This window comes from Zosterops lateralis (assembly GCF_965231275.1).
Source record: "Zosterops lateralis genome assembly, chromosome: 1".
In the NCBI taxonomy this organism is placed as follows: Eukaryota; Metazoa; Chordata; class Aves; order Passeriformes; family Zosteropidae; genus Zosterops; species Zosterops lateralis.
Genome location: NC_139762.1, coordinates 64,902,256 through 64,927,613, shown reverse-complemented (window position 1 = coordinate 64,927,613; position 25,358 = coordinate 64,902,256). Strand labels below are relative to the sequence as shown.

General features: G+C 40.1%; 1 protein-coding gene across 1 annotated transcript in view; it reads left to right on the top strand.

Moving 5' to 3' along the window:
* Window positions 1-25,358, top strand: part of HIVEP1 (HIVEP zinc finger 1) — a 116,950-nt gene that overhangs the window by 57,148 nt on the left and 34,444 nt on the right. The window contains exon 2 of the mRNA XM_083856712.1: window positions 8,510-8,563. Within this exon, the coding sequence (XP_083712838.1) occupies window positions 8,510-8,563 (54 nt within the window). The remainder of the gene's footprint in view (window positions 1-8,509; window positions 8,564-25,358) is intronic.

The window sequence follows — 25,358 nt, the reverse complement described above, 5'->3', positions numbered from 1 at the left end:
CCAGAAAGCCAAAACCACGCCTGGAACAGTGAATACCCTAGAGGCTGTTAAGTAATTATTATGCAGATTTTAGTGATAATAATCACCATGTCCTAGGTAGGCAGCTGAAATTTGGCAGTGGGGCAGAACAATGCCGTAGGATCAGCATAGCGATGGGGTAATTACTGTGCTAGATGGCTAATTAGGAGCATTGCAAATGGGATGCAATCAGTACCTGTGTTTGTAATTCGGTACCGGAGGGAGACAATGTGTGAAGGAATTATCAATGCGTAAAGGAATTATCTCTGGGGACTCAGCTGGGTGCTCTCAGAAGCACACACAGGATGCAGGATCACCTGGCTTTGTGGGGCAGGTGAAAAAGGAAGGAGCCCTGGCAAGTGCCGCCCTTGCGTGTTGGCTTACGCAGGATGAGAAGGTGCCAGGCAGGAGGTATTGCTGAAGATACTTCACCTACACTTCTGAAATTTTATGCTTGGCAGCTACTGTGCCTCTCCCCACAGGTGCCTCACTGTTTGCTATATCCTTCTGTAAGACAACAGTCATCCAAAAATTCTCTTCCTCCCCACCTCCTCCTGTGCTCACTTTTTAATGAGTTTACAAGCCTCATAATAAAAATTTAAATCCTGTAAATAAACAAACAAACAAACACAAGATTGAAAGCTCCCCAATCACAAATAAATGACACAGGGACAGAGTTTAGGTTCATATGTAAAGTGCTTGTGTAATTTATGCACATACACCTTAGCAGCCTTATCAGGAGCCCTTACCATATTTGAGTAATATATGTGATGGCAAAGATAAAGCCATTATATATTTAATTTATAAACAGCCTTTCCATTGACTGTTTTATTTTATATACGGTACAGCAGATCATTGCTGATACAAATTTAAACTGTAGATTACAGATTGTATTTTCAAATATACAAGCCTCTAAGCCTCTTTTTTTCTTAAAATGACGAATAATAAAAGGAGAATTTTTGTTTTCTGTTTTCAACAGGATTATATAAAGTATCTGTCATGCGTTCTTCATTTTTAAATGCAAATAATTATATATGGCAGGGAGTATGATGAATATTCAAAGTATGAACATTCAAAGTTGACATTAAAATAAAAATGCATCACATTCTTCTGAAAAACTGATCAAACAGGTCATTAGTCAAGGTTATAATAGCTAGTAGAACATTTTAAATTGTTTAAGTCTCGTTTTAGATGTTTAAAAAAGTTGTTTATAATTCTTAATAAGATGACTGCTGCTGTGTCACCCTACTAGTTGTTAAGAGTTTTGAATTTACATAATTTTTAAGAGGTCTTTTTTTACCCCCTTTCTTACAGCGATACAAACAGTCTTCAGACCTGGTAGTCCTGGACAAACTTGAGATTTTATCTGTTTTATCTTGCATTTTTGATAGGCTGGGGGCATCCATGCTATCAGTTAATCAGGCTCAGCATTTGGTAGCTCACTAAGCCATGGTGCTGTGATTCTCTAAGCCCCAGCTGGAGAGGAGAAACCACAAAACAAACCATATGCCAAAAAGTGTCAAGTTCCCACAGTATGAAATTACAAAGATGGAGAGACTGTCTTTCCTCATCTGATCTCTTCCTTTTAATCTTGAGGGTTCCTTATTAAACTGGAAAAAGGAAATGTATGGGGACATAAGAGTGGTTTCTAATTAAAAGTAGATTTAAATCGGAGTGAGTGTCTCGTCCAGTGGGTTTTGTGAAATGCCTTTTTGCTGCTCTCTGCCAGCTTTGAAGGTGTTTGCTTTGTGGCAGGAGGGCGGTGGTGGAAACTTGGGGGCATCAAAGGCACCCTTTGCTGCCTGTGTCTGCCAGCCCTTGCACCCCTGGGTGCAGGGTCCCCTCCTTCAACACAGAGGGACAGTGCTGCCATGCCCAGGGTGCAGTCAGGACTCTGGCTTGGCTGGTTGGGTTTCAGGTTTGGAGGCTCTCCTGCGGTGTGGGGACATGCAGGGGCCTGCTGAGCCTCCGCGCTCCCCGAGGAACAGCAAGAGGCACCATCCCACTGCACTGCCTCCCAATTAACCTAATGGGCTCCTTGTACAGACAAGACTCTGGGGTTTTGGGTTAGCGTTTTTTTCTTTCTTTTTTCCCTTAATTAGCTGGTTAAAGGAAGTCTTGGGATTCATCTCAGTTAACCAAAACACATTAGGACTACAGCGTTCTTGTTTTAGCAGGTTGTAAAGAGCCTTTTCCTCCTCCTAGCAAAAGGGAAAGAGAAGCATCACAGCCCCCTTGCAGTGGAGCGTGGGCGCTTCTCCATGCTCCCCAGTCCCAGGTGAGTACCCACAGCTGCAGGCAGGGTGCCTTGGGATTAAACACTGCCTCCCGTGCCAAGGGAACCTGCCATCTGGGAAATGCTCCAAGCTTGCATCATCTTTGCGTCATTAGTTGGCTTCATGTGGCTGCCCTGCCTGCACTGTATGGGTACTGCTGCTTGGAGCACGGGCCTTCCCTCTGGGGAGGAGTGAAATGACTCCAGTGGGATATAGGGCTGGGCTCAGGTCCTGCAAGAGTCAAGTCTGAGCCCTGGAGATGTTCAAGGCTCGGCTGGATGGGGCTTTGAGTGGTCTAGTGGAAAGTGTCCTTGCCCATGGCTGGGGGGCTGGAATTAAATGATCTCTAAGGGCTCTTTTCAACCCAAACCATTCTATGATTCGTAAGATGTGCCACTCTGCACCACCCCTCTGGTGCTCAGAGTATTGTTTTAATTTGTTTGTTTAATTTATTTAACAATAAATGATTTCAGGCACACTTCTCATCCAATGAAATGTGAAGCACTTTGTTATTTGCACATTAGTGGGTTTCAATAGTCTGAAGATGGAAATTTCCATGGAGGGACTCGGCTTCTTTTCACTTGCTCTCTGAAGTGGTGGAAAATGCAGCATTTTGTACTTTCAACAATGTTTTTCTTAAGCTGTGCACAGCCCTCTCCCCTCCAAATAAAAACCCACTGACAATTGTTTTCATACTACTGCCAGTGCATACAGACTGATTGCATTAATGTACTTCAGCTGAAGAATATTTTGTCATTTTGATTTTCTTTTCTGTTCCTGATCTAGATGATCAATGCAAGAAAAAATAATTGAAGTGACATTTTTCTTTGTGTCCATCTTAAAACCAATGCAAAGTGATTTTCTAAATTACTTTTCAAATGTCTTCTGATGCAGTAAGGTAAGAGAGAGTGCAATTTATGAGAAAGCAAGAAGAAAACCTACTGCCATCTGAAGCTCTTTTGCAGGAGGTATTTTTAGGATGACTCAGGCCTAAGGCCCAAGAATTGTTCTTGTCTTTGACTGAAGGGAAAAAATATGCTGATACTTTTCTCTCTGTTGTTTTGGTTAAATATTTGAAGATATAACTCTAACCTTTCAGGCAAGATACAAGCTTGTATTTTAAAAAGTTTAGGTGTCATAGCCTGTTCTCAGCATCCAAAATGGTTGGAATCTGCTAATTTTCCACTTACCCATAAACGGAATATTTCTGATTAAAAAACAGTTTATTGTTTTAGAGCAGCAATTGTACATCTTAAACAAGAAGCCCTAAAAAATTCCCCTATTTACAGTGATACAGGCACATGCAAATATGTGCAATGAAAACTACTCATGTTTGGGTGTTTTGCAAAAGCTTAATGAACTTTTCGCACTGACCACTCCCCTGTAAGCTTTCCTGGAGGCTTAAAAGTAGGTCTTCCTCAGTGGCTTCATTCCTCTGTGTGTTGTCATTGCGTGAGGTGGGGTGACTTGTTCAACAGGACAAAGTCACCTCATTATGCTGCTCTAGGGACACTTGAGACAAACAGAGAGATGAAAAAAAAAGAGCAAAACCCACAAACAAACAACTAACTAGAAAATACATTGTGCTCCAGCTTAAATTGCTGTCAGAAGTTACTGGTTTTATATTTTGCCAACCTCACACTTTTCAGTACTTCTGCTTTCCCGGCTGAAATTCCTAAACCTTTGTTTTGCTTAACCCACTCTATAAGTAAGGCCTTTAAAATCTTTCTGAAAATTTGTAATACATATCTAACACATAGAATACTAAACATATTCAAGGGTTTATACATTAATGGGATCATCTGTTTGGAAAAAAACCCTGTAAGTTATATTTTATTTGTGAATTAATTAAAATCTGTGAGGTTATATCTTTCAGTGAAGATCAAAAATAGAGACAGTAAAGCTGTTGAAAAATCTGGTTTATTTTTTCATTTAAAACCCCACCACAGCACCACCATATCTAATTCAGACTGTTGATATCCTTGTAATGATCTATCACAGCGGGAGGTGTGTAAAACAAGAAGCATATTTTTTACTGCATGCCAGTCTCCTTCCTTGTATTCCTAAAAAGCACAGTTACATTATATATTTAAAACCTCAAGGAATTTGGTGATAGTTCCACACAGCAGATACCTGCTGGGAGAGCTATACTGGAGAATAACGTGAAAAGGTTTCATGCTGGAGTGAGAAAAGCCATTGTGCACATGTTGTTTCATTTTCTTTTACACATATGCAGGTATGTGTGTGTATATATAATTTATATATATAATATATAAATAACACTATTACATGATGCTACTTGTGATTTGCATTTTTGTGGCATACACCTGCCTGGGATAACCAAGAGCTGCCTCTGTGGCTCATTGCACTGCTGTCAATGGAATCTCCATTCTCTACAGCGATGCGTATGGTGGTTTCCTCTTTCATTGCACCTCCACATTTTCCCCTCTAGTAAGTGCTTGGTGAGAAGTGTCCCATCTTCAGTGAAAGTGTGTCTGTCACTGTCATTTGCTTCTAGATGTGTGCTACTCCAGGAGCCTGTCTGCTGAAGATTGGGGCCATTAGGGTAGGTCTTAAAGTACTCAAGATGTGTACTACTCTGGCACTTAGTGGAAATTAAGTGGGTGTCATATCTACCACGTATGAGAAATTTCCTTTAGTTGAATGGCTTTCTCTTATCCTAGTAGAAGTAGATAATATTCCAGTGATAAGGAAATGTTTCCTTTGTAAAATGTTCAGATTACACAGTATCACAGGTTTAATTCTGAAATAATATTAAACTAAACAATTATTGGATTGGATAACATTATTTGCAATTAATAGAGGATTTCTTGGTTTTCAGTTCCACCTGGGCTTTACAAATGATTTTTTGTGTGGTGTATTTTTGCTTATAAAGCGTTTTCAAAGGCATGTACCATTAGAATATCTATAATATAATTATGACAGAATATGGTATGTTGTCTGAAATAATTTTCCTTAAGATGTTTGACATACAGCTAATTTAATGGCACACAAGAGAAGGAGATGACTGGATATTATAAATTTGATGTAGTTAGCAAGTTATTGCTGGTGTACGTGCGAGTTGGCAGAAGACCTGGAGAGGCTGCCTTTTGGTGTTGCTGGGGTACTTGGCTCTAAGCCTGCTCTTGCCACCTGCTCCACGACCCTTAGGGATAACCCAGTTCTTCCCTCCAGCCTGAAACGCAGCAGTTTGTCAGGCAGTTGCCTGTGTAGGCTCTGTAGCTGTATAATGCAGCAGGATGGGAAGCAGCTGCCACAGGTTTTGTGCAATGGTTTGGACATGCCCTGGTGCAATAGCCAGAGCAGGGGTAGCGTGTGCTACTGACCATTAGGAGGATGTAGGCCCTAACAAAACATTTAGTCTCCAACTGATGTTAATTCTCATGCCTCATTTACAGTCCAGATTACTGCTTTTGGTTCCAGCACCAACACCAAGATATTTCAGTGTGCACAATGTTCAAAACTGTTCTGCACAAAGATACTGCCCTAGGTATAAAAAAATATACACAGCAAATATAACTCCTTGGGGAAAACGTATCAGGAGAGGCAGGAAGTGTAGGAGACTTTCTGGCTGTGCATCAAGCACCTGTTTACCTAGCTATTATTTCTTTATCTGTGGTTCTTTGTTTGGGTTTACAAAGAACAAAGATGACAAAGAAATGGTTGGGAATTACTGATAGGAACTGATTTTTTTTTTTTTTTTTTTTTAATAAGAGAGACAGAGTATTCAGTTAAGGAGATCAAAGCCTTTAATCTATCTGGCAATCTCATGTAGCATGATTCCAAAATACTTAAGTAATTTTTCTTTAAAAAGTAGTATTGAATTTAAGTGCATTTAAGTAGTTTGAATTTAAGTGCATGTATTTCTTGTAGTATTTATATGAAATATGCAGATAATTATTTTAATAATAAAACTACAGTTTTCTGTGTACTTAGGTGTAAGTTTTGTTGACAAAACATTTACTCTGAGAGCAGAAAGACCATATATTGTGCATTAAATATATCTCTAAACATAGGGGAAGTGAGTTTGAGAGCCAAACTATAGGTTTGATTTCATGTTGTCTTTTGGTAAAACTTACAGCTCCATTTATGTGGGTAATTTGTTGATACTTATTTCTTTCCTGTGTATTCATGTATTTTATTGGCTGTCCTGCAGCTTTGTAAATTGCTTATTCCGTCATCTTTCTGTAAAGCAACAGTCTGTGGAAAAACCATGTAAGATTGCTAGATACATTTTCCTCTGATAGTACTAGTGGCACACGTATACAAAAGATGCTTTGTTTACGTTTCCTCTTATTTTTGTTGGAAATGGTTATTTACATCCCTTTATATACAAAAAAAAATTGTATTAACACATTTAGTATTTCAGCTGTAGTATTTAATCCAGGAAAGCATTAAATATCAAGTCTTTTGTGTTTAGAGTAAGCCTGCATAACTGGCTTGTAAAGAGATGGTGAAGTATTGTGCTCTTTTTGAGGTGTATTAGTCTTCAGCAGCCAGTAAGTCAGTACAAAAGAAAATGTGATAAAACTTTCCATTAAATATGTATGTATGTCTCACTAACCCCAGGGGAAGCAGGAAGAGATTTAGCTTTTAAAATTGCAGTGGTAGTCTTTCTTGTGAGAAGCTCTGGGAGTCTGCTCAGTTAGCACCCTTGTGAGATGTTCTGGTTCATTCTCTGGGACAATCTACAACGGAGAAATTACTGAATTTTAATGAGAAAGGAAACCTGGTACTTGTTCTGAAAAACAGAAATGCAGATCCAGAGTGACCTCAACAAAACTCAGTCTTAAGTGCTGCAAGAAGGGTTTGATTCAGTTATAATTATTTAGTTCTATTGAGGAAATAATCAAGAAACAGTATCAGACTTCAGCTGTGAACAAATGGTTCCAACATGCTTGAGTGATTCAGCTGATAAATAATAGAGAAGTTATTTAAACACACTTATTAAGAATTGTGTTGAAGAAAGAGCCATTTTTTGAAATCTTGTGTTGTATAGCAAGGCTGAGTAAAAGGCAGACTGAGTAAAGCCTCCATGCTTGTAAAGAAAGAGGTGAGGACTTTGCAGAGCTGTTGTCCCTCTTCTGTGTATGGTAGCCATGAAGTCTGGCATTTCTTGAGTTGTGCCTATAGAGTCTGAGATTTTGGATTAATCCAGTTACATTCTGTTCTTTCAATTTAGTTTGATAAAACCTGACCCCAGCAGGGGAAAAGAAGCAAAAAATAATACAAGGAAAAAAGGTTTTGACAGATATTTTAGAAAATCATTGTTTACATCTGAAAGCCACATTCCAAGCTCAGATCTTAGTCAGTCAGGACATAGCTTGATGCTCAGAACATCAAGAGAGAGTGCTCGGCCTCTCCCTGTGCTGCTGCTTCTTACCAACACAACCTTTTATCTTGAACCCACTCAGAGAACTGTTTGCTACCAAAAGAAAATCTGTCTCGAATTTTTATTCACTCTAGTTGCACCTTTTCTTGCTTCTTGCTCTTGCACATGCAAACATGCACACATGCAGAACAAGGATGCCCTTTTCATGGAACCTTCTGTGCAACAGCAGGCAAAAAACAGATCTCTCCTAACACCAGTGTGTCTGAGGGGCAGCAGGTCAACTGCAAAGACAGACTGGGAGTAAAGACTCAGGGCCTCCTTTTGCTCCTGCTCTGTGTGTGTGGGAATTTCTTGTTGTTTCACAGAGGAATAAGGTGGGGGCTACCATTCAACCCCTGCTGCTCCCATGTGAGACTCTTGGCTCCATTGCTTCACTTAGCAAATCCCCTTTGCTGTTCTTATCACTCTGTTTAATGCAACATTGACTTGCTCTAACAGCGTTTTTCAAAAATGTATTAAAATACTCTGTAATGCACCATAATACCTATTCCAAAGAGTCCCCTGACTGCACACATTATTATAGATGGTAGGAAGCTACAGTGGGATTAGCTGTTGACTTGCATATCTGATGTCAGTGCTTTTCTTTCTGTGGTTCCATGTAATTTAACATGTCAATAGACTCCTGGGTAAAACATGATAAAATTTTATGTGGTTATATTACTCATAATGTACCACATAGTTACACATGAATGATATCACTGCTAAAAATAAACAGATATTTCACGACTGATCTCAGTAAATGACTTACTACAATCTTGCCTTTTTATATATGTATTTTAATAGTGATCTCTCTTTCTTGCAGACAAAATTGAAGAAGCACAAAAACAACTTAATGGAACAGAAGACCAACAGAGAGGTAATAACAACCCCTCCAAAAATAAAATACAAAATAAATAAAGTATTGTGATCCTAGAGATTGGTCCAAAGCCTTCCTGTGTCAATGAAAAGAATTGTCTGAGCTGGGCACTGGATGAGGCCCCAGGCATGTCTGTCTGCAGATCAGGGGCTGTGTTTGTAATGTCCCACTTCAGCTGAGACACAAAGGCTTTGTTTTAATCACTCCAGTAGCTGCCTTGACCTTGATGAGATCTCTGAAGCTGATAGCATCAGGGACATGGACATTGCTGACCACAGCCTGCGCTAACCCTTGGTTCATTATGTGATTTACATAATCATTAATAATCGTACTTGGTTTATGGTGAGCAATATGTGATGATTTCCAGCATATGCTGAGGAAGGGGACTGATCATCGCAGCTTATTTTAAGAAACAGACAACCTGTGGCAGATTTAATCTGTGTGTTAGAGCTTAGAAAGCTGGTGCTAAGTTGATGCATTTCAGGAATAGCTGACTGCAGTGATAGGTGTTTGGTTGTGTGATAAATCTCATCTGCGTACCATGGGGATGCCCAGAGACAGAGTGGGGAGCCCAAACAGAGCTTTTCCAGGTTACTACTGGGCCCATCATGGGAGAGGCATGAGAGGTCATCTCCACAGCTTAGAGAAGCACAGGGGCAGGAAGAAACCCAAATTAAGAGCTCAGAGAAAGAGTGATCCTGCCCAGTCTCCTCTCAGGCCTGTGCTTGCAGAGCCCCAGCCCGTGTCCAGGAGTGAAGCTGTCACCATGCACAGTTGGGGAACAGCTCTGCAACTCACTTTTTGGACTAACAGTGTTGGTAGCTGGAGGTGTGGGACACATTGGAGGATGCAAGGAAAAAGCTTTTGGGGATTGTGTAATGCTCTGTACCAGCAGCTGGAGTGGGGCTCCAACTCTGAGGGCTGATATGTCCAGGTGTGGCAACTGAGGAGTCTGGGATCCCGGAGTGGCTACTGGGCAGACTGAATTTCTAAGCTAAGCTGCTGGGGAGATCCACCTTGGATTCATAGATACATTTCAATTAGTGAACCTTTGCCCTGCTTAGCCAGATCAAGGAGCAGGATGAGGTAGGAGTGCTCAGAGTGTCTGTCCAGGATCTGTGTGTCCAGCCATGTATATACATACGTATGTATGGGGTGTGTGTGTTTGATCTGTATATATGCCCTTCTTGGGAAAACATTGTCAGCCTTGCTGCTGGTTGGAGCTGGGGCAATGGAGCAGCAGCAGCCTCCATTATCACTTGGAGCTGAGAGAACGGAGCAGCAGCAGCAGCTTCCCACTTCTCTTGGGCTGCTGGATTTGGCAGATGAGATATTTTCTAGTATCTGGTGTCAGTGCTTTGGCTTTTTCTGGGTAGGCGTTCACCTTTCAGTGGTAGTGAGCTGCCCATCTGGCCTGTGACACATCTGTGAACAGTGTCGTAAATTGTTGATGCTCTGTCCTGGAAGGTTTATTATCTTTCAAAACAATGAACTTCAAAACTTTTTAAAGAGTAGAGGGCAGAAGACATACCCAAGTGGATCTTGGCAGGATCTCTCTGGTGCAGCATTTGGCCTCCAATGAAGGGAGTAGGACGTACTGTTTAGGGACACCACGTAAGCCTGGCCACTGTCTTTAGCCTCTTCCTCTTATGAAGTCCATACACAGATTAAGTTTAGGGATGTCTGCCTCATGCTTTTATTATCTAGACATTCATGGAGCTGTTATCTATGAGTACAGTTGATTAAATGCTATTTGCACCCAACATTTTCTGGCAGCAAACTGCAGTAGTTCACTTGCAATGACATTAAAAATACATTTTTTTATCTTTTCTCCTCAATTTCCAATTTTTCTTCCATTTTCAGCTGGTGTGTCCTAGCTCAAGCACTGTGAATTGTTAAATAGCAGTTCTAAACTCACCTTATTCACTGCCTTCATGATTTTATAAATCTTGTCCATATTTTGCTCAGCTTTCTTCTCTCCAAACTTGTACCTGGTTTCGTATTTCAAGATGTTTAATATAAATGGTCTTATATGAGTACCAGGACTGTGATGTTGATTTATGTAAAAGAGCTATTTGTATGCTATTTGTAGCATACAAAAGCATATAAGCATATAAGCTCTTATATAGCATATAAGAGCTAAATGCATGCTATTTGTAAAAGATGGAAGAGATAAAATGTAAGTGGCTAGATAGCAGACCTTCAGATATTTGTAGAGACTTCTAAACAAACTAGACCTTCTATTAAATCTTTCTTACGTAATTCTATTTAGTGTGTCATAGATAAGCAGTATTGTCATCCAAATGTGAAAACTTGGCACATAAAGTATAGCTGTCTGTTCTTGTTCCTGCTGGTCTCAAAAAAGTAATACTGTTCTGGATGATTTTTTGTGATGGACGTGTTCAAACTAAAGACAAGCTAACCTCTGCTTTCAGGCATTTGTTCTCACGTGTGGCCCAGTAACCTCTTTGCATAGAGGAAGATAAATTCCCTAGGGTAAACTGAGCAATGTACTCTGAAAAGGATGGGGTTACAAAGGTTTATGTGGTGGTAGCACTCAGCTTTCAGGCATCTCAGAATCAAAGAGAGATTTGACTTAATTTTTGGCTTCTAGCCTAAATTCTTACAGCTGGAAATTGAAAAATAAATTTTTACATTGAAAACTGATATAGAAATAACTGAGGTAATAAAGTTATTATTTTCAAATTAAAACTGTCCTCTGCCACTCTAGGGCTTTTTTGGTTTCTTAAATGCCTGAATAGATCACATTCTTGGTAATATGAAGTAAACAAAATTATTTATTTGAAGCTTTAGACTCTAAAGGCTGCTAAAAAAAGAAAATACATGTTTTGAGCTAAACGAGTAAACAAAAATATGCACATATTCCCATAAGTTATTGTAAATGACAATCCAATGAATACAGATTCATGTGAAGTATGATTGTATATTTTTCCCCTTGGTTAATTTATTTTGGTTTTCAGTTCATCTAGATCACTTTAGATTTGTTTATTTCCTATCTGAAATGATTAAGAAATGTAATTTTGTGGAGTTTATCATAAGTTAACTGCTGCTGTGTCAAAGGAGCTGTCAGTAGCACAATATATTTGTGGGGAGGAGTTTTTCATAAGTTTATTCATGCTGAGTTTCTGCTGAATGGCATTGTGCTCTGATCAGTCATAACTTTATACATGTGTGGGATTTAATTGAATTTAATTGACTACAGAAATACATGTATTTAACACCTCACTTTGCCATTAGCTATAGTAATCTAATTAAGTGCAAATTGGAGTAGGACTCAAGCACAGATGAGACAGCAAATGGGCAGACACAGTTTTCAAGTTTGCACTTTGACTATTTAGTATAAAGTTTCAGCTGCTTTTTTATTTTTTGAAGTGATAGTCCAAAAATTATTCAAATGGCCTCGAATCAGATAATTACTTGAGACCAGAAACATGTTCATTAGGGGCTGTGCTCAGCTGCCTGCTCAGTGAGTGTGCAAGGTGGCTAATTCTCATGTCTTTTCATTTTCCCTCTGCTGCCCAATTGCCATTCTGAATTTTCAGGAGGAGAATCTGTGCTTCTCACTTTTTGCTGCTATCTCCCAGTGCTCTCTCACATCCTGAATGTGCCCCTACTTGGAGCTGAATTTTGACTTCTGACACATGTACAGGGTTTAAATAGTGTGATAGAGAAGGTCTTGCTACACATGGTATTTTTTAAAATCTGGAAGGGATGATGAGCTTGAACTACACAAAATCTCTCCTTGAGAATGCAGTGAAAGTTTTCTGTGGTTCAGGACTCAGTGGATATTGTGGGCTGGAAAGCTTTCAGGTGAATGCAACTGCTTTATCTTTGATCTGTCAGTGGCCATCCTCCTAAGAAAGCCAAGGATGTCTCTGTGTCTTCTTCCTTCCAGACAAGTTAAGTTCTCTCAGATTGTGATCACCACAGAGGCATCTGATTTGGTCATCCTCAGAAACAGTCCAGCCTCTGAAGTGCTGTAAGCATTTTGTTCCCTGCTTTATTTATTGCAGCAGTTCTTTGCCTGTCATGGCACTCTAGGTCCTTGGTACATCAGCACCACTGTCAACACTGTCATTGCATCCCTAAGGACTAGTGGAACTAACGTGGCTGGCTCCATACTTGGAGCCATACTTTTCTGCTTTTGAAAATGTCCGGGGAACTCAAGTTGGTGACAAACTTTAGCAGCACCAAGGTTTGGCAGAAATTGGATGAAATTTTTCCAAAAGGACCATCTCATGGCCCGGTGTATACTCTGTATTAACTACCAGTCCTGGGGTCTCTCAGGCTGTTAGGACTCCATCATTTCAGGTAACTGCTTCTTGCCGTGTCACAGCCAAAAGGATCAAGGGTAAATTTCTGGGTAAGATGGAAGATGGATTTCTTCATTCTCCTTCTCATTCATGGCTATTGCTGTGTCCTTAGACTATAGGGTGGTCTGGGGTGGACTGGAACATGCATGTGTTCATCAGCCTCATTGGAGTTTAGACTTGCAGGCTGTCCTGGTTTGTGTCAGGCGTGAATTCATCCCTCTGAATAAGCTGCTGTGCTTGTTTGATTGATTTTTTGTCTTGCTGCAGTATCAAGGTTTAACCCCAGCTGGCAGCCAAGCCCCACACAGCCACTCACTCACTCCCCCACAGTGGGATGGGGGAGAGAATCACTATAGTAAAAGTGAGAAAACTGGATGGAGATAAATACAGCTGAATAGGTCAAGCAAAAGGCACTCAAGCAGAGTAAAACTAATAACTCATTTACCACTTCCTGTCAGCAGGCAGGTGTTCTTCCATCTCCAGGAAAGCAGAGGTCCACTGGCATTTGTCCAGTGACAAATGACATCATTCCTCCTGTCCACCTCCTTTCCTCCTTCTTCCCCCAGCTTTATATGCTGAGCATGATGCCATATGGTCTGGAATATCCCCTGGGTCAGCTGGGATCAGCTGTCCTGGCTGTCACCTCCTTGAGCACCCCCAGCCCACTCACTGGTGGGGTGGTGTGAGGAGCAGAAAAGGCCCTGACAAAGTGCAAGCCCTGGTCAGGAGTAAGGAAAACATCCCTGTGTTACCAACCCTGTGCTCAGCACAGATCCAGAATATAGCTTGGTGTGACTGACCCTCTGTGAAAATTAGCTTTAGCCGTAATGAGCACATGCAGAAAAGGAGGAAATGGGTTTACTGTCTGTACCTATTCAATAGGTAAAATTTTAAACAGGTTACTGACTGTCTCTGCAGGCTGTATAACACCCTGAGCTCATGCTTCCAAGCCTTCTAAGGGTATGCGGGCATCTGCCAATCTCTTCTGATTTCTTCCCAGAAAGGTATTTCTCTGTCTAGCTTCAAGGAAAAGCCCTTTTTTTTTTTTTTTTTTCATTTGAGGCTTTGTATTGCATGCTACCTTAAAAATTGCAGCTGACTTTATTCAGACAAGGCGTGGGAATAGTTACATCTTGCATATCACCTTTTCTTCAAGGTCTGTGCTCCATAACATGAACAAGAATCCATGTTCTAGTGGCTCAGTTTGTTGCAGCACACCTAGTCTCACCCCTAGAAAAGGCAATGCCATAAATAGCAGAAAAGAATAAGCTGTTATTTAAGTTTCAGTTCGGTGCATTATGTTGGTCCCTTGCAGTTTGCCAGTTCTGATAGTGAGTACTCGTTTTGGAGTACCCACTTGAGTTAAAGGGTCTGTGCAAAGGTCTATTTTAGCACCTATTTGAGTCTGTCATTTGCCTATCACTCAAGTTGCTGTAGTTTCTCACTCCATCCTTTCCACATTCCTTAAAGAGCTTTTTCAGTTTCTTGCCTTCAGCTAGAGATGCAGGAATTTAAATACTGAGCTGTTCATTCTTCTGTGTCATCAGTTTTAGATCCTCACGTAGGTGTTCACTTTCTACTCTGTGAAGATGCATTTCTAAGTCACTCTCACTTATTCCAGAGGCCAGTTGTGGCAGATCTGTCTTGGTGATACCATTCCCTTTCAGAGGTGCCACAGGTTTGTCCTTAAGACAGTTCTAGAATTTCACCCAGATCAGCTCCCTTTCCAGAGTTTTGTGCTTTGATATTAGTAAGCCTCTTCACATTTATCTTGAAATACAGGAACATTGTTGGCAGGAGAGTTTTGTTTTTGTTCTAGAGTTTTGCTTGACTTGATTAGTGATTGTTCAAATGGCCAGAGGTTCTGTTAGTGGTCACTGAGAAACCACCTCAACAGAACCATTCAAAGCCCTAGTTTGGACTCCAGGAAGGTCCAAGCAACCTCTGGGGTGCTGTTGAAGTACACCTTTATTTCCAGCCTCTTCAGGCAGTCATGGAACTGCCTGAAGCCTCCATCATCTTTTTCAGTGGATGCTGATCTGTCTCTGAAACCTAAAGGTTAAAGCAGAGTTTGAGGAGTGGCTCTGTAGTCACTGCTTGCCTGCAGAACGTGACTTTCCATTTGTTTCCTTCAGTCCCAGTGTAGCTGTGTGGAACCACCCATGGAGTGAGCGGACCTTTGAGCTGCTGTGCAAAGAAAGAGAAAAGAGATTGTGTTCACCACCAGATACTCTCTGAGATGCACAATCCACATGCACATATGTTCCCCTCCCACACGTGCAGTCCCTTCAAAGCAGTGTGTTGGCATGGAAGAGAGGCAACCAAAATTAAATGCCCTTTACCTTGTTTGCCCATCTGCTGTTTTTTAAACTGGAATGTTATTTTTCTCATAAATCAAACAGCACTGAGATTTGAGTGAGAAAGTTTGTCTTTATAAATGTGAGCATGAGACTTTAGTTCACAAATATGTGTTCTGCTGCAGATTCATGGTAGATATATTTTGTACCTACAGAGTTCTTCCAAACCCTTCCCACTTCATTATCCCTCTTGTTAAATTACTGCATGTTGTTGGCAAAATTATAGAGAGAGTTTGAAATAAATTATTATAGATATACCAGCATTCTGCTTAGATAAACAAAGCATTGCATATGTCTTACCTTAAAGATTGCTGCTGTTTTCATGTTGTCATGTCCCAGCTTAAAGATGACTCACCAGCCCATCTGGCCCCAAAGGAGCAGCCAGGTCCCTTCCCTTCTCTCCCCTCCTCACAGGCACTCCCATTCCTGCCTTCTGCCACTACACCTCTCCAAAAAAAAGCTGGTGGGAGCACTGCATGCTGGTGATACGCCCTGCTCCCTAGGCCATTACAAAATCATAGAATGGTTTGGGTTGGAAGGGACCTTAAAGGTCATCTAGTTCTAGCCTCTTCTAAACCCCCTGCCATGGGCAGGGCCACTTTTCACTAGACTAGGTTGCTCAAAGGCTCATCAAACCTGGCATTGAACACAGCCAGACAGCTGCAGTCAATACTGTATTCTTTCACTTGGGGGAAATAAGAATTGGAATGAGAAGGGGAGATATCAAACAAAAATCTGGAAATGTGATGCTAGACAATTTATGTTTGATTTACTAACTTAGTGTGATATCATCCTCCACAGATGTTTCCCTGAATTTTTCCAGGAGGTTCAAAGGCACAAGAACTCTCTGGATTCTTTGCTGCTGTGTGGTACCAATGTACATTAGTCCAGAACATTTTCTTTCCATTTTGTATTTGTAGGAAACTGCCTTATTTTTTGGGCAAGGTACATAACCAAGATCCAAAGTTTCATTTGATTCTTTTCATCTTTTCGTCCTTATCTTCAGCAACCCTATGGGCTAGAAATATAGTCATTCTAAATGGAAGTACATAATCTTCAAAAATTTCAAGTTGCAGTAATGTTGTGCTTGTCACTTAATGCTGGTGAGAGGATTAGCTTTTTTCTTTTTACATACGCCAGAACTACCTAGCTTTTCCTTTCCAAGTGTTCAAAACTACCACTTAGCAGTGAGATTTCAAACAATTCACTTTTGCATTTTCCTGATACCTGATTTCATCAAGTATTTGTATCTGCATTTAAATATGTCAATACATCTATCTGAGAGGTAGTTCATTTAAATTGTGTGTCAATCTATAAGGCTTTAATTCAAGACTGAAATGTCTTCCTAAAATATTTACATCAGCTCAGACATCTATGATTGGCTTAATGCCGGAGATATTTGTGTCTATAGCTTATGTCATAGAACATCTCATGTTTTCATAAAGTCACATCTATTCTTATAATCTCTGATGTTTTCACATTGAAGGAACGTTGCATGCTGCTAATAACAGCAGTGACAACTTGAAAGGTCCTTTCTGTCTTCAGGCACACTGAATGCAGGGGTTTGTGCCCACAAAGAACAGTGAGAAAACTCTTCTGACTTGTGTGAGAACAGAAATAGTCTCTGATATCATTTAACCTCATTTTTCTTTGCTCGTCTTCAACAGTTAAGTACATTTTAATGTCCCCACTTAGCCAGTGGGGGCAAACTGATAAAAATGGAGATGTTTACGTGTTCTATGCTCAGAGAGACAGTGTTAGAATATGGGCTTAACCCGGGGAAGTTTTCTGGCTCCTGTAAACCTCCTGCATTGTGAGTCAATGTCTGTATCTGTTATTTCTATTTTAATTTTCTTCGGTTAGTACATTTAGTTTAGACTACTAGCAGATGAAATCTGCTTGGTATATCCACTGCTGGTGCTAGACATAGCAAGAGCTGGTGTTGTTTTGACAGGCAGACAAACAGATTTACAGTTTTAAATTGAAAATTTCATCCTTTGGAGCTATTATGAGAACTTGGTTAAAACATTAATGGGATATTAAAGTAATAGTATTTTGACTTCTCCTGACAAGTATGGCAAATTTTCTGAGTGACAGTTCAGCAAAAGAGATTCCAACCTGCAGGTATAATTTTCAAAGGGACATTTTACAAATTAACATTATAAAACAATCATTGGAAAAGCATCTTCCTGATAGTAAATGGAAAGTATCTATTCCAAATCCACTGTACAGTACATTGTTAAATCAGTGGCTATGTTTTCAGACAAGGCAACATTTTGAGCTTAGTCCTGCTTTAATGAATAGAAGGATTTCTTTCTACTTTATAGAATCCGAGGCCAGAACAAGCTGATTTTTGTGGTGGGAGGATGCTGAGCTAACAAACTGGCTAATTTGAGAGCATACCTACGCACACATGCATAGTAAATTCAATAGGGTGCTAATTTTAGCTGATGTGAGCTGGGAGCAAGCCAGTTGTGGAAATACAAGGTTTTTACTTGTTAGCTTCCTTGTAGTCTGCCTTGCATATGAGTAATGAGTAGTTTTTTTCATCCTTTCCTGATACTCCTTTAGCTCAGGGAGTTGTTAGTTTCTTTTAGTCTGCTTCGGAAGGGAAAATACAATATATAAATGGATAATGAGTGATGAGTTGGATAAAATGTACCACACTCTGGTAACTATATGCTTATGGGCTGACCTGGATGGAGCCTTTGCTTAGGAATCTCCTTGAATGTATGGATGTGTAGGAGGCCAAAAAGAGACACTGTGCACATTTGTGGATAAAAGGGTGGGTGAAGCTGGGGGAAGGACTCTGAGTAGCTCAGAGATTTCAGAGCTGGGGGCTTCCCACTGATGCTGAAGCAAACCTACCCTGGGGAGATCATCATTCCTGCCTGGAGCACAACAAAACCAGTTTCCACAGTCTGGATATTCCTTGGTTAGGACATCCCTTGCATCTAGATTTCAGTCAAATGGACCTTTACTTCTGTCGTGTTCGCAGCACCATTTAGTCCCAAAAGAAAGACCTGCTGTATGGGACTTTTCCTACTCTCTATGCCAAACCTCCTTTTCCTTTCTCTGTCTTTAAATAAGGTTGTTAGGTGTGAGCTCTTTTCTACTCTTCATTCCTAATGAGTTGCTACAGCAGTATGGAAATTGCTCCATTTGATCCCTGCTTTTCAAATGGAAGATTATGTTAAAGAAATGCAGAGAATGTGACTAAGGAGCTTGTTCTGTTTGAACATCATTATGTCAAGGATGGTTTAGTTAACATCTTGTTCCTTTCATTTCTGTTTTTTCTCCCCAGACTCATGTTTGGATATTTTGTATTCAGTGTCTCATCTGACCATGTAGCAGTTGCTCTCTGCTGAAAACCCTTAAACTGGCTGCTGTGTCATGAGCCTGTCTATCATTCTGTTTTCATGTTTCACCATAATACTTCAGCAGTGTTAGACGTGGAAATTGTTCTAATGATCTACTAGCCAAATCCTAACTTTCCAGTAACAACTGGACATCCTTAAGTTACAAACAGGTACTTTAATTGTGAAACTGTTGACAACATTGCCTGACACTCAAGGAAAATTTCAGGATGTCCCTGAACTATTTTAGTTAATTTCTGGCAATGTACTTTCTTTAACTATATTTAAGCAGCTTTTATTTTTACATGGATAATTAGATAGAACTGGTTCCTGCTTTGGCTTTGACTGGGAGCTCATTAATATGCCTTTTGGGAAGCATCCTGTCTTTTTGCTTGTCTTTGGAGTGCCCAGCAAGGAACAGCTTCTCAGGCTGTGATTGCTGGTGATGCGAGTTCTCATAGCATCGTTTTGCTGTTTTCTCATAGTCAATATGCTTTATCTTAACAGCACTTAAGATGTGATTACTTTTCTTAGATTAGTATGAAGGGTTCTCTGTAGATTAGGAATACAGAGCTGTTAAAGGGCTATAATGCAGAGCCAGTACATGAATGCCATAGAGCTACTTAATAAGGCAACATTTTTTTTTTCATTATGTGTAAAATGCTGTAGTATATGACTTTGCTAAGTGTTCATGCGTTGCCATTTCGTGTGTGTAGTTAGACATTAACCATAGCCTGTGCAGTCAGTGTCTGCTGGTTTTGCATTGCTTTTCTTTTGTCTTCCAATGTCAAGTCCTATGAAACTTCACAGTGGTTCAGCCTCTACTGGTTTCTTACTCCATAATAGTGGGAAATCTCGATCAGTATCGAATGTCATGTTTCATTTAATGTATGTCATGCTGGGCAGGAAATTAATTCTTTTGGAGGAAAACAGAAATCCTGTTTCCCTTTGGTCAGAGATTTTCAGATGTATTGAAGTGTTGCATTTGATTCCTGTTTGCATATGGATGTTGGAATTTCTCAGTTGAGGCTCTTGTGTTACCTCAGTTGTCAGATGTTTATTGCTGTTTGATCTTCAGGGTCTTCTCATCAAGCATGCTGATTTTATGGTTAAAAATCTGTTGGTTATTACTTTCTTCACTTGAGATGCAAGATGCACTAAATGAGACCAAACTGTTCTAAAGAAGGTATTTCTTGGTCTTGTTAGCAATCATGTCCTTTACACCTCATCAGAAGGTATTTTAATGTGAGTAGCCATGACTTGAAAAGGTGCTCCAGGAAGACAGCCCCAGACTGCAGCTTATCATTTACTCTTTTACCTGTCCCAAGGCCAAACAAGGGTTGGCAGGCTCTCACTTCTGAGGTGAAACTGTATCATGGGAGAGCTTCCTGATAAGTCCAAGCCTTGTGCCTGGGGGCGAAGGTGTCTCCCTTTCCTTATGCTAAAACGTTATTGCACAATTTATAATGCTAATCCACTCTGCTCTCTGCCCTTGAAATGGTATTTCACCATATGAGAGGACTAGCCCAGAGGACACCTTTGTGGCTGGAGCCTTTTAACCAGTCAGGTGCTGTATTTTTCTTAGGAGGTTATGTGTGTTCCTGTTTCTTGTTGAGGAACCTTTTATGGTTTGAATTAAGAACTGGATCATATCTGTATCTCTTCACTGTAGCTTCAGTCGGTCCAGAACATTATTCTCTTCCAGCTTCAGTGTAACTTTGCAACTTAAACACTGGTGAGGGGCATCCTGAAACCTGGGAGCTGAGGAGCCCCTTGCTCACTCTCACATCAACATCTCTCTCCCTCACAGGAGGAGTATAGACAGGCCTATTATTTCAGAGAAACATTACTCAAAGGCAAGAAATATTTCTTCCTTTCCTTATGTTATATTCATAAGTAACATACCTTCACAATTCACTCCTGTAAATGTGGAATCCATGGAAACAGTAGATTGTGTCGTTTAGACTTTACCATTATTAAATAATATTTGCCAGTTCTTAGCAATTGCTTGATTTTGGTAACCATAAATATGGGTATTTCTTGAAATGTCTGTTAGTTGAAAACACCAAAATTCTGTATGAGCAGAATGTTCTTATATTGTGTTGTTTTTGTTGAAGTGCCTGTTAGTTTTGCCATTAGTAAGATGAAATGTGAACAGAATTTTGTGGTGGGATTTGTTTCACGATGGAAGTTGCAAATGGGGAAAGGAATTGAGCAAAAAGGGAAAGAGAAAAGCATGATTCCTAGGGATGCTGTTTCTGGTGTAGTGAGAGACTGTATCATTGGTGTGTATTCTGATGGTGATGACTTAACAAGATGAAGATCTGTGGAAGCATGCAAGCAGTATCTTGGGTATGAACGTAAGCAGAAGTACTTTGCAGACATTCAGCTTTATCTATTTCAGTCTCATAACAACGGAATTTGATGCAAGCTCTGATAAAATGATGAAATGGCTTCTATTTTAGAGCTGGGGACAAGGGGACACTGTTTAGGTAACAGTATTGGTGTATCCAGGTGAGGTTAGTAAGGTCTGGCTAGGTGAACAGCCAGAGGAGTAGTTCAACAGGTAGAAATGCAAAGCTGTGCACCCAGGCAGGAGAAGCACCAGGCTGGGGACTGACAGGCCAAGAGCAGCTCTGTGGAAAGGTACTGGGGATGTGGTCCTGGGCACCCACCAGCATCACATCTGGCTGTAGGGGAGACCACAGCATCCTGGGCTGCATGGATGAAAGCATGAACAGATCAGGGGAAGGAATTACCTGCCTCTACTAAGCGATCCTTGGACCACTCTTAGATACTCCAGTTACACCAGCAGCACCCCACTCCCCCCAGTGCAGGAGAACATCAGAAACCTGGAGTGAGTTCTGTTGAGGCACCACAGCCATCAGGGCTGGAGCGTTTGCCCTCTGAAAAGAAGCTTAGGGCTCATTCAGGCTTGAGAAAAGGTGGTTTTGGAGTCAGATTCTTCACAGTGGAGAATGGTGAGAGGATAAGAGGCAATAGGAACAAGTTAAGACAAGAGTGATGCAGACTGGTTTGTTCCCCGTGAGGACAGTCAAGGAGTGGAAGGTGTTGCTCACAGGAGCTCTGTAGACTCTCTCCTTGGAGGTTTCCAATACTTTGCAGTCCAAAGCCCTATGGACTCAGGTCTGATCTCATAGCTGGCCCTGATTTGAGCAGGAGGCTGTACTAGCGATTTTATGAGGTCCCTTCTCACCCGAATTGTTTTGTGATGGTATGAAATACCAGTTTTCAGTTTGGAAAATTCACTCAGTGGCAGAGGTACTGGATGTGATTTCTTGGTATGTATAGATCAATGTATATTTTTCTCTACAATTACTTTTAGTATATGAACTTGAGAAACGCTGATTTTATGGGCTTGCCAGAATGTGATGGTAGGGGGCATTAAAATGCAATTTGACTTTACAAAAATGTGTGCTGTCATCCAAGTTAGTGGCACTACTCAAATGGGTGCAGGTACTGCATATTAACACAGTTTTCTGGAGCTTTTGTTAGTAGGATATTTGGTATTTTGGTTAAGAATGAGAAGATATGCTGATAAAATAATCATTCCAGTACAAAAATCTGGTGTGAAATGACCCTTGAAAGAGGATTGGGCAACCTCTGCCTGACAGCCAGTACAATACCTTTGATAGGTCACATATCAACATTGTCTGTTATAAACACCAAGAAAAATAATCACATGGTTACAGACACTGTGATATCCTGAAGCCATACTCACTGTATCCATGCCCTGTGGAATCATCTGCTGTTTGCTGGTATGAACAAAACTACAGACATTGGCACAGATGAACACTTGATCCAATCCCTGTCATACTGCTTTAGCCTTTGAATGTCAAAGCTCCTCCCTACTTTTCTTTTCAACAAATCCATGTTAAAATGTGCTTTACGTACAAATCTGGTGTTTTTAAGGGTCTGCTCTAGGTATGTTTGGACTGGTGTTCTCAGTAATAAAAGTACATAAACATGCATTAATCCTGCTTACAGGGGTTTTCAAGTATCACTGCTGACTTGGAGTGCCCCAAGTTCTGTCACTTGCCTCCTGACCTCTGAGACAGGGAGCAACCACTCTCTGGCCACTTAATGACATCTGAAATTAGGCACCTGAAATAAGACTGTTAAAATTGTTGGTGATTTGCTTTAAAATGCTATTCTATTTGTACTTAAAATTAAGCATGGCACTTGTGTTAATCATGTTCAAATCTCTGTGTTAACTTATTGGCTGTGAACATTTTAATAGTTGTATAGGTTGATTATGTAATCAAGGTTTTGTTGTTTGGAAAAAAATGTAATTTTAGGGAAAAATATTTATGGCTGTACTTAGCTTGTAGGAAGCAGTATGAAGCTAAAAAGGTAATTTATTAAAAAAATTTAACATTTAGTTATTCCTTGCTGCATTTAATGTGAGTTCTGGTGGCCTTATACTTACCAGCAAGACTTACTTCTTTATTTCATAATCATGTTCTTTATTTATTCATGGAAACAGATCCAGCAAGGTGATTCATGAGTGCTTTTGATAGTTTTGGTGAAATCAAAATTAAGGAGTATGTAAAGCTTAGCTTCAATCAGAACGAGATCCTTAGTAACTGTCTCTCTCTTTTGGGAATTCTTCCATCTTTGGATCACTAGCTTTGTTGGGTGTCAGAGTAACCTCTTAGCCATTCATTTAAGACATCAATGAGTAGTTGAAGACTTTCAGAAGAGACTTTATCTTACTTGCAGTGCCCTGAGAGCCAAAGTACACATTACAATTACAGATTACAGATAGGAGCTAAAGATCAGGTACTTGGATTTGAAAGTCTGGTCTTCATATGAGAGCCAACAGTGATTTTTTAAATTCTGCAACATGAAGTGAGTGCATGAGATGAAAATTATGGTGCTCATTGGACTGCAGGGATAGATGATGGTTGCTTGCTCCATGTTCACAGGATGGCCCTGAGGGAGAAGGGAGTGGTGCCCTTCCCTCTTCTCTTTTCTTTAAGTTCAAGCCTGTAGCTCTATTAGAAGGAAGAGAAAGAGAGTGGGTGTTATAATAACATGTAGGCTTTGAGACAGGCAGTTCTGGGAGTTACTTAAACAAAATCATTGAGATCATTTTGTCAAGACACTGTGTGGTTCACCAGTAAATGCTTTGGAAGAAAAAATCAGATCACTTCTAACTTCCCTTACTTGCTGTATGAGTTACTCTGCAGACTGCTATCTGCACCGTCACACCTGTTCTTTTGTTCTATTTCCTGTGCATAGAGCGAAGTGCATCAGAGAAATTGTAGGTGAACATAATCATGTTTAGAAACATCAGCTTCTTCTTGTCATGTTTTGAGTGCAGAATTCATGCTGAGGTAAAGGAATTAAGTGGAGAATCTTGAGAGCAGGCAGAACAAAGCCAACCAGGCAAAGCACAGAAGAGATGCTCTGGTGTCCCTGGAATGTGAAAAGTCAGGTACTGAGCCCAGTGGCATTGTCCCCTCTTCTCCTGGACTGGGTAACTTAATCCTATTTCATGTAATACAGCTTATGAGAAAGATTCTTTTTTGACATCTGATTGAGGTGACAGCAATTCTCAAAAATACCACTTCATCATCAGAGGAAAAGGGGAATTACCACTGAATGATGAGAATAGCTGGGTGACTATGGAGGGGGTAAGCAGACCACATGGTATGGCAGGGAGAGAAAGAAAAACAGATCAAATTCATACTTTTCTCCCACATGAGGATGTTTTTATATTCTTTTTGTTCAGTGTTAGTTCGTGGATGTGGGTACACGGATGGCCCTGGCAAGTCATCACACTCCTGAAAGTTGCAAGGCAGAGGAGTCTTTAGTATTTGGGGACTGATGCTTTCTGCCAGTTTTGTTGATTCCTCTGGAAGTACTAATACAGTTGACCTTTGTGCAATCATGTAGCTGTCGATGAAGAAACGTGCCGTAGAATATCTTCAACATAAACTGGAATACGAAGCAAAGACTTATACAAAAAAAAAATTACAAGCTAAAAATAAGTGAAGCAAAGTTGTTGGTAGTTCTTTTTTTTTCTCTAGATACACTAGAAATTTGGTTGTTAGCAAACATAATAAGGTGAATATTTCCATTAAGAGTAATAATAAAGATTTCTAAATTATCCAGGAGTAGGGTAGAACACAGGACTTAAAAATGTTTTAAGCCATGTTAAGTCATTGTCAAGTAAGTACATTTACAGGATTTTATAGACAGATACACTGAAGCAATTCTCTGACTCCATCCCTGGGATCAGAAAACATGTAGAGGCAGAAATACAAATAAGAAATTAGTTCTCATGATTTCTTCAGACTGGAATTTTATTTGTATGGAAGCAGCACAATTATAGTAAAGACTGAAAAAAAATACTTCTTCTGTATGTAATGCAATGCATAACTTGCCTTTGTTTATTCTTTTTTCTTTTCTTTTCAACTTCCCAAACAATTTTTATACTTTGGCATGTGTTGAACATAATTTTTAAAAGTCAAGCATTGAAGAGATTATGGAAAATTCTGATTTTGTTATTCAAAGTGAATTAATCTTTTGAATTGCTTGATTGATAGATTAGAGATACATTTTTACTTCCTTTAAGGCTTTTGTAAGCCACATTTTATCTTTCAGCTGTGTTGGTTTGCAGTTCACTGGTACATTGTGCAGGTTGAATATTCTTGTTCTTTGACTCTTGTGTGGTTGAAACCCAGAAACAGTAGCTTAGAATATTCCGATATTTCAGGAA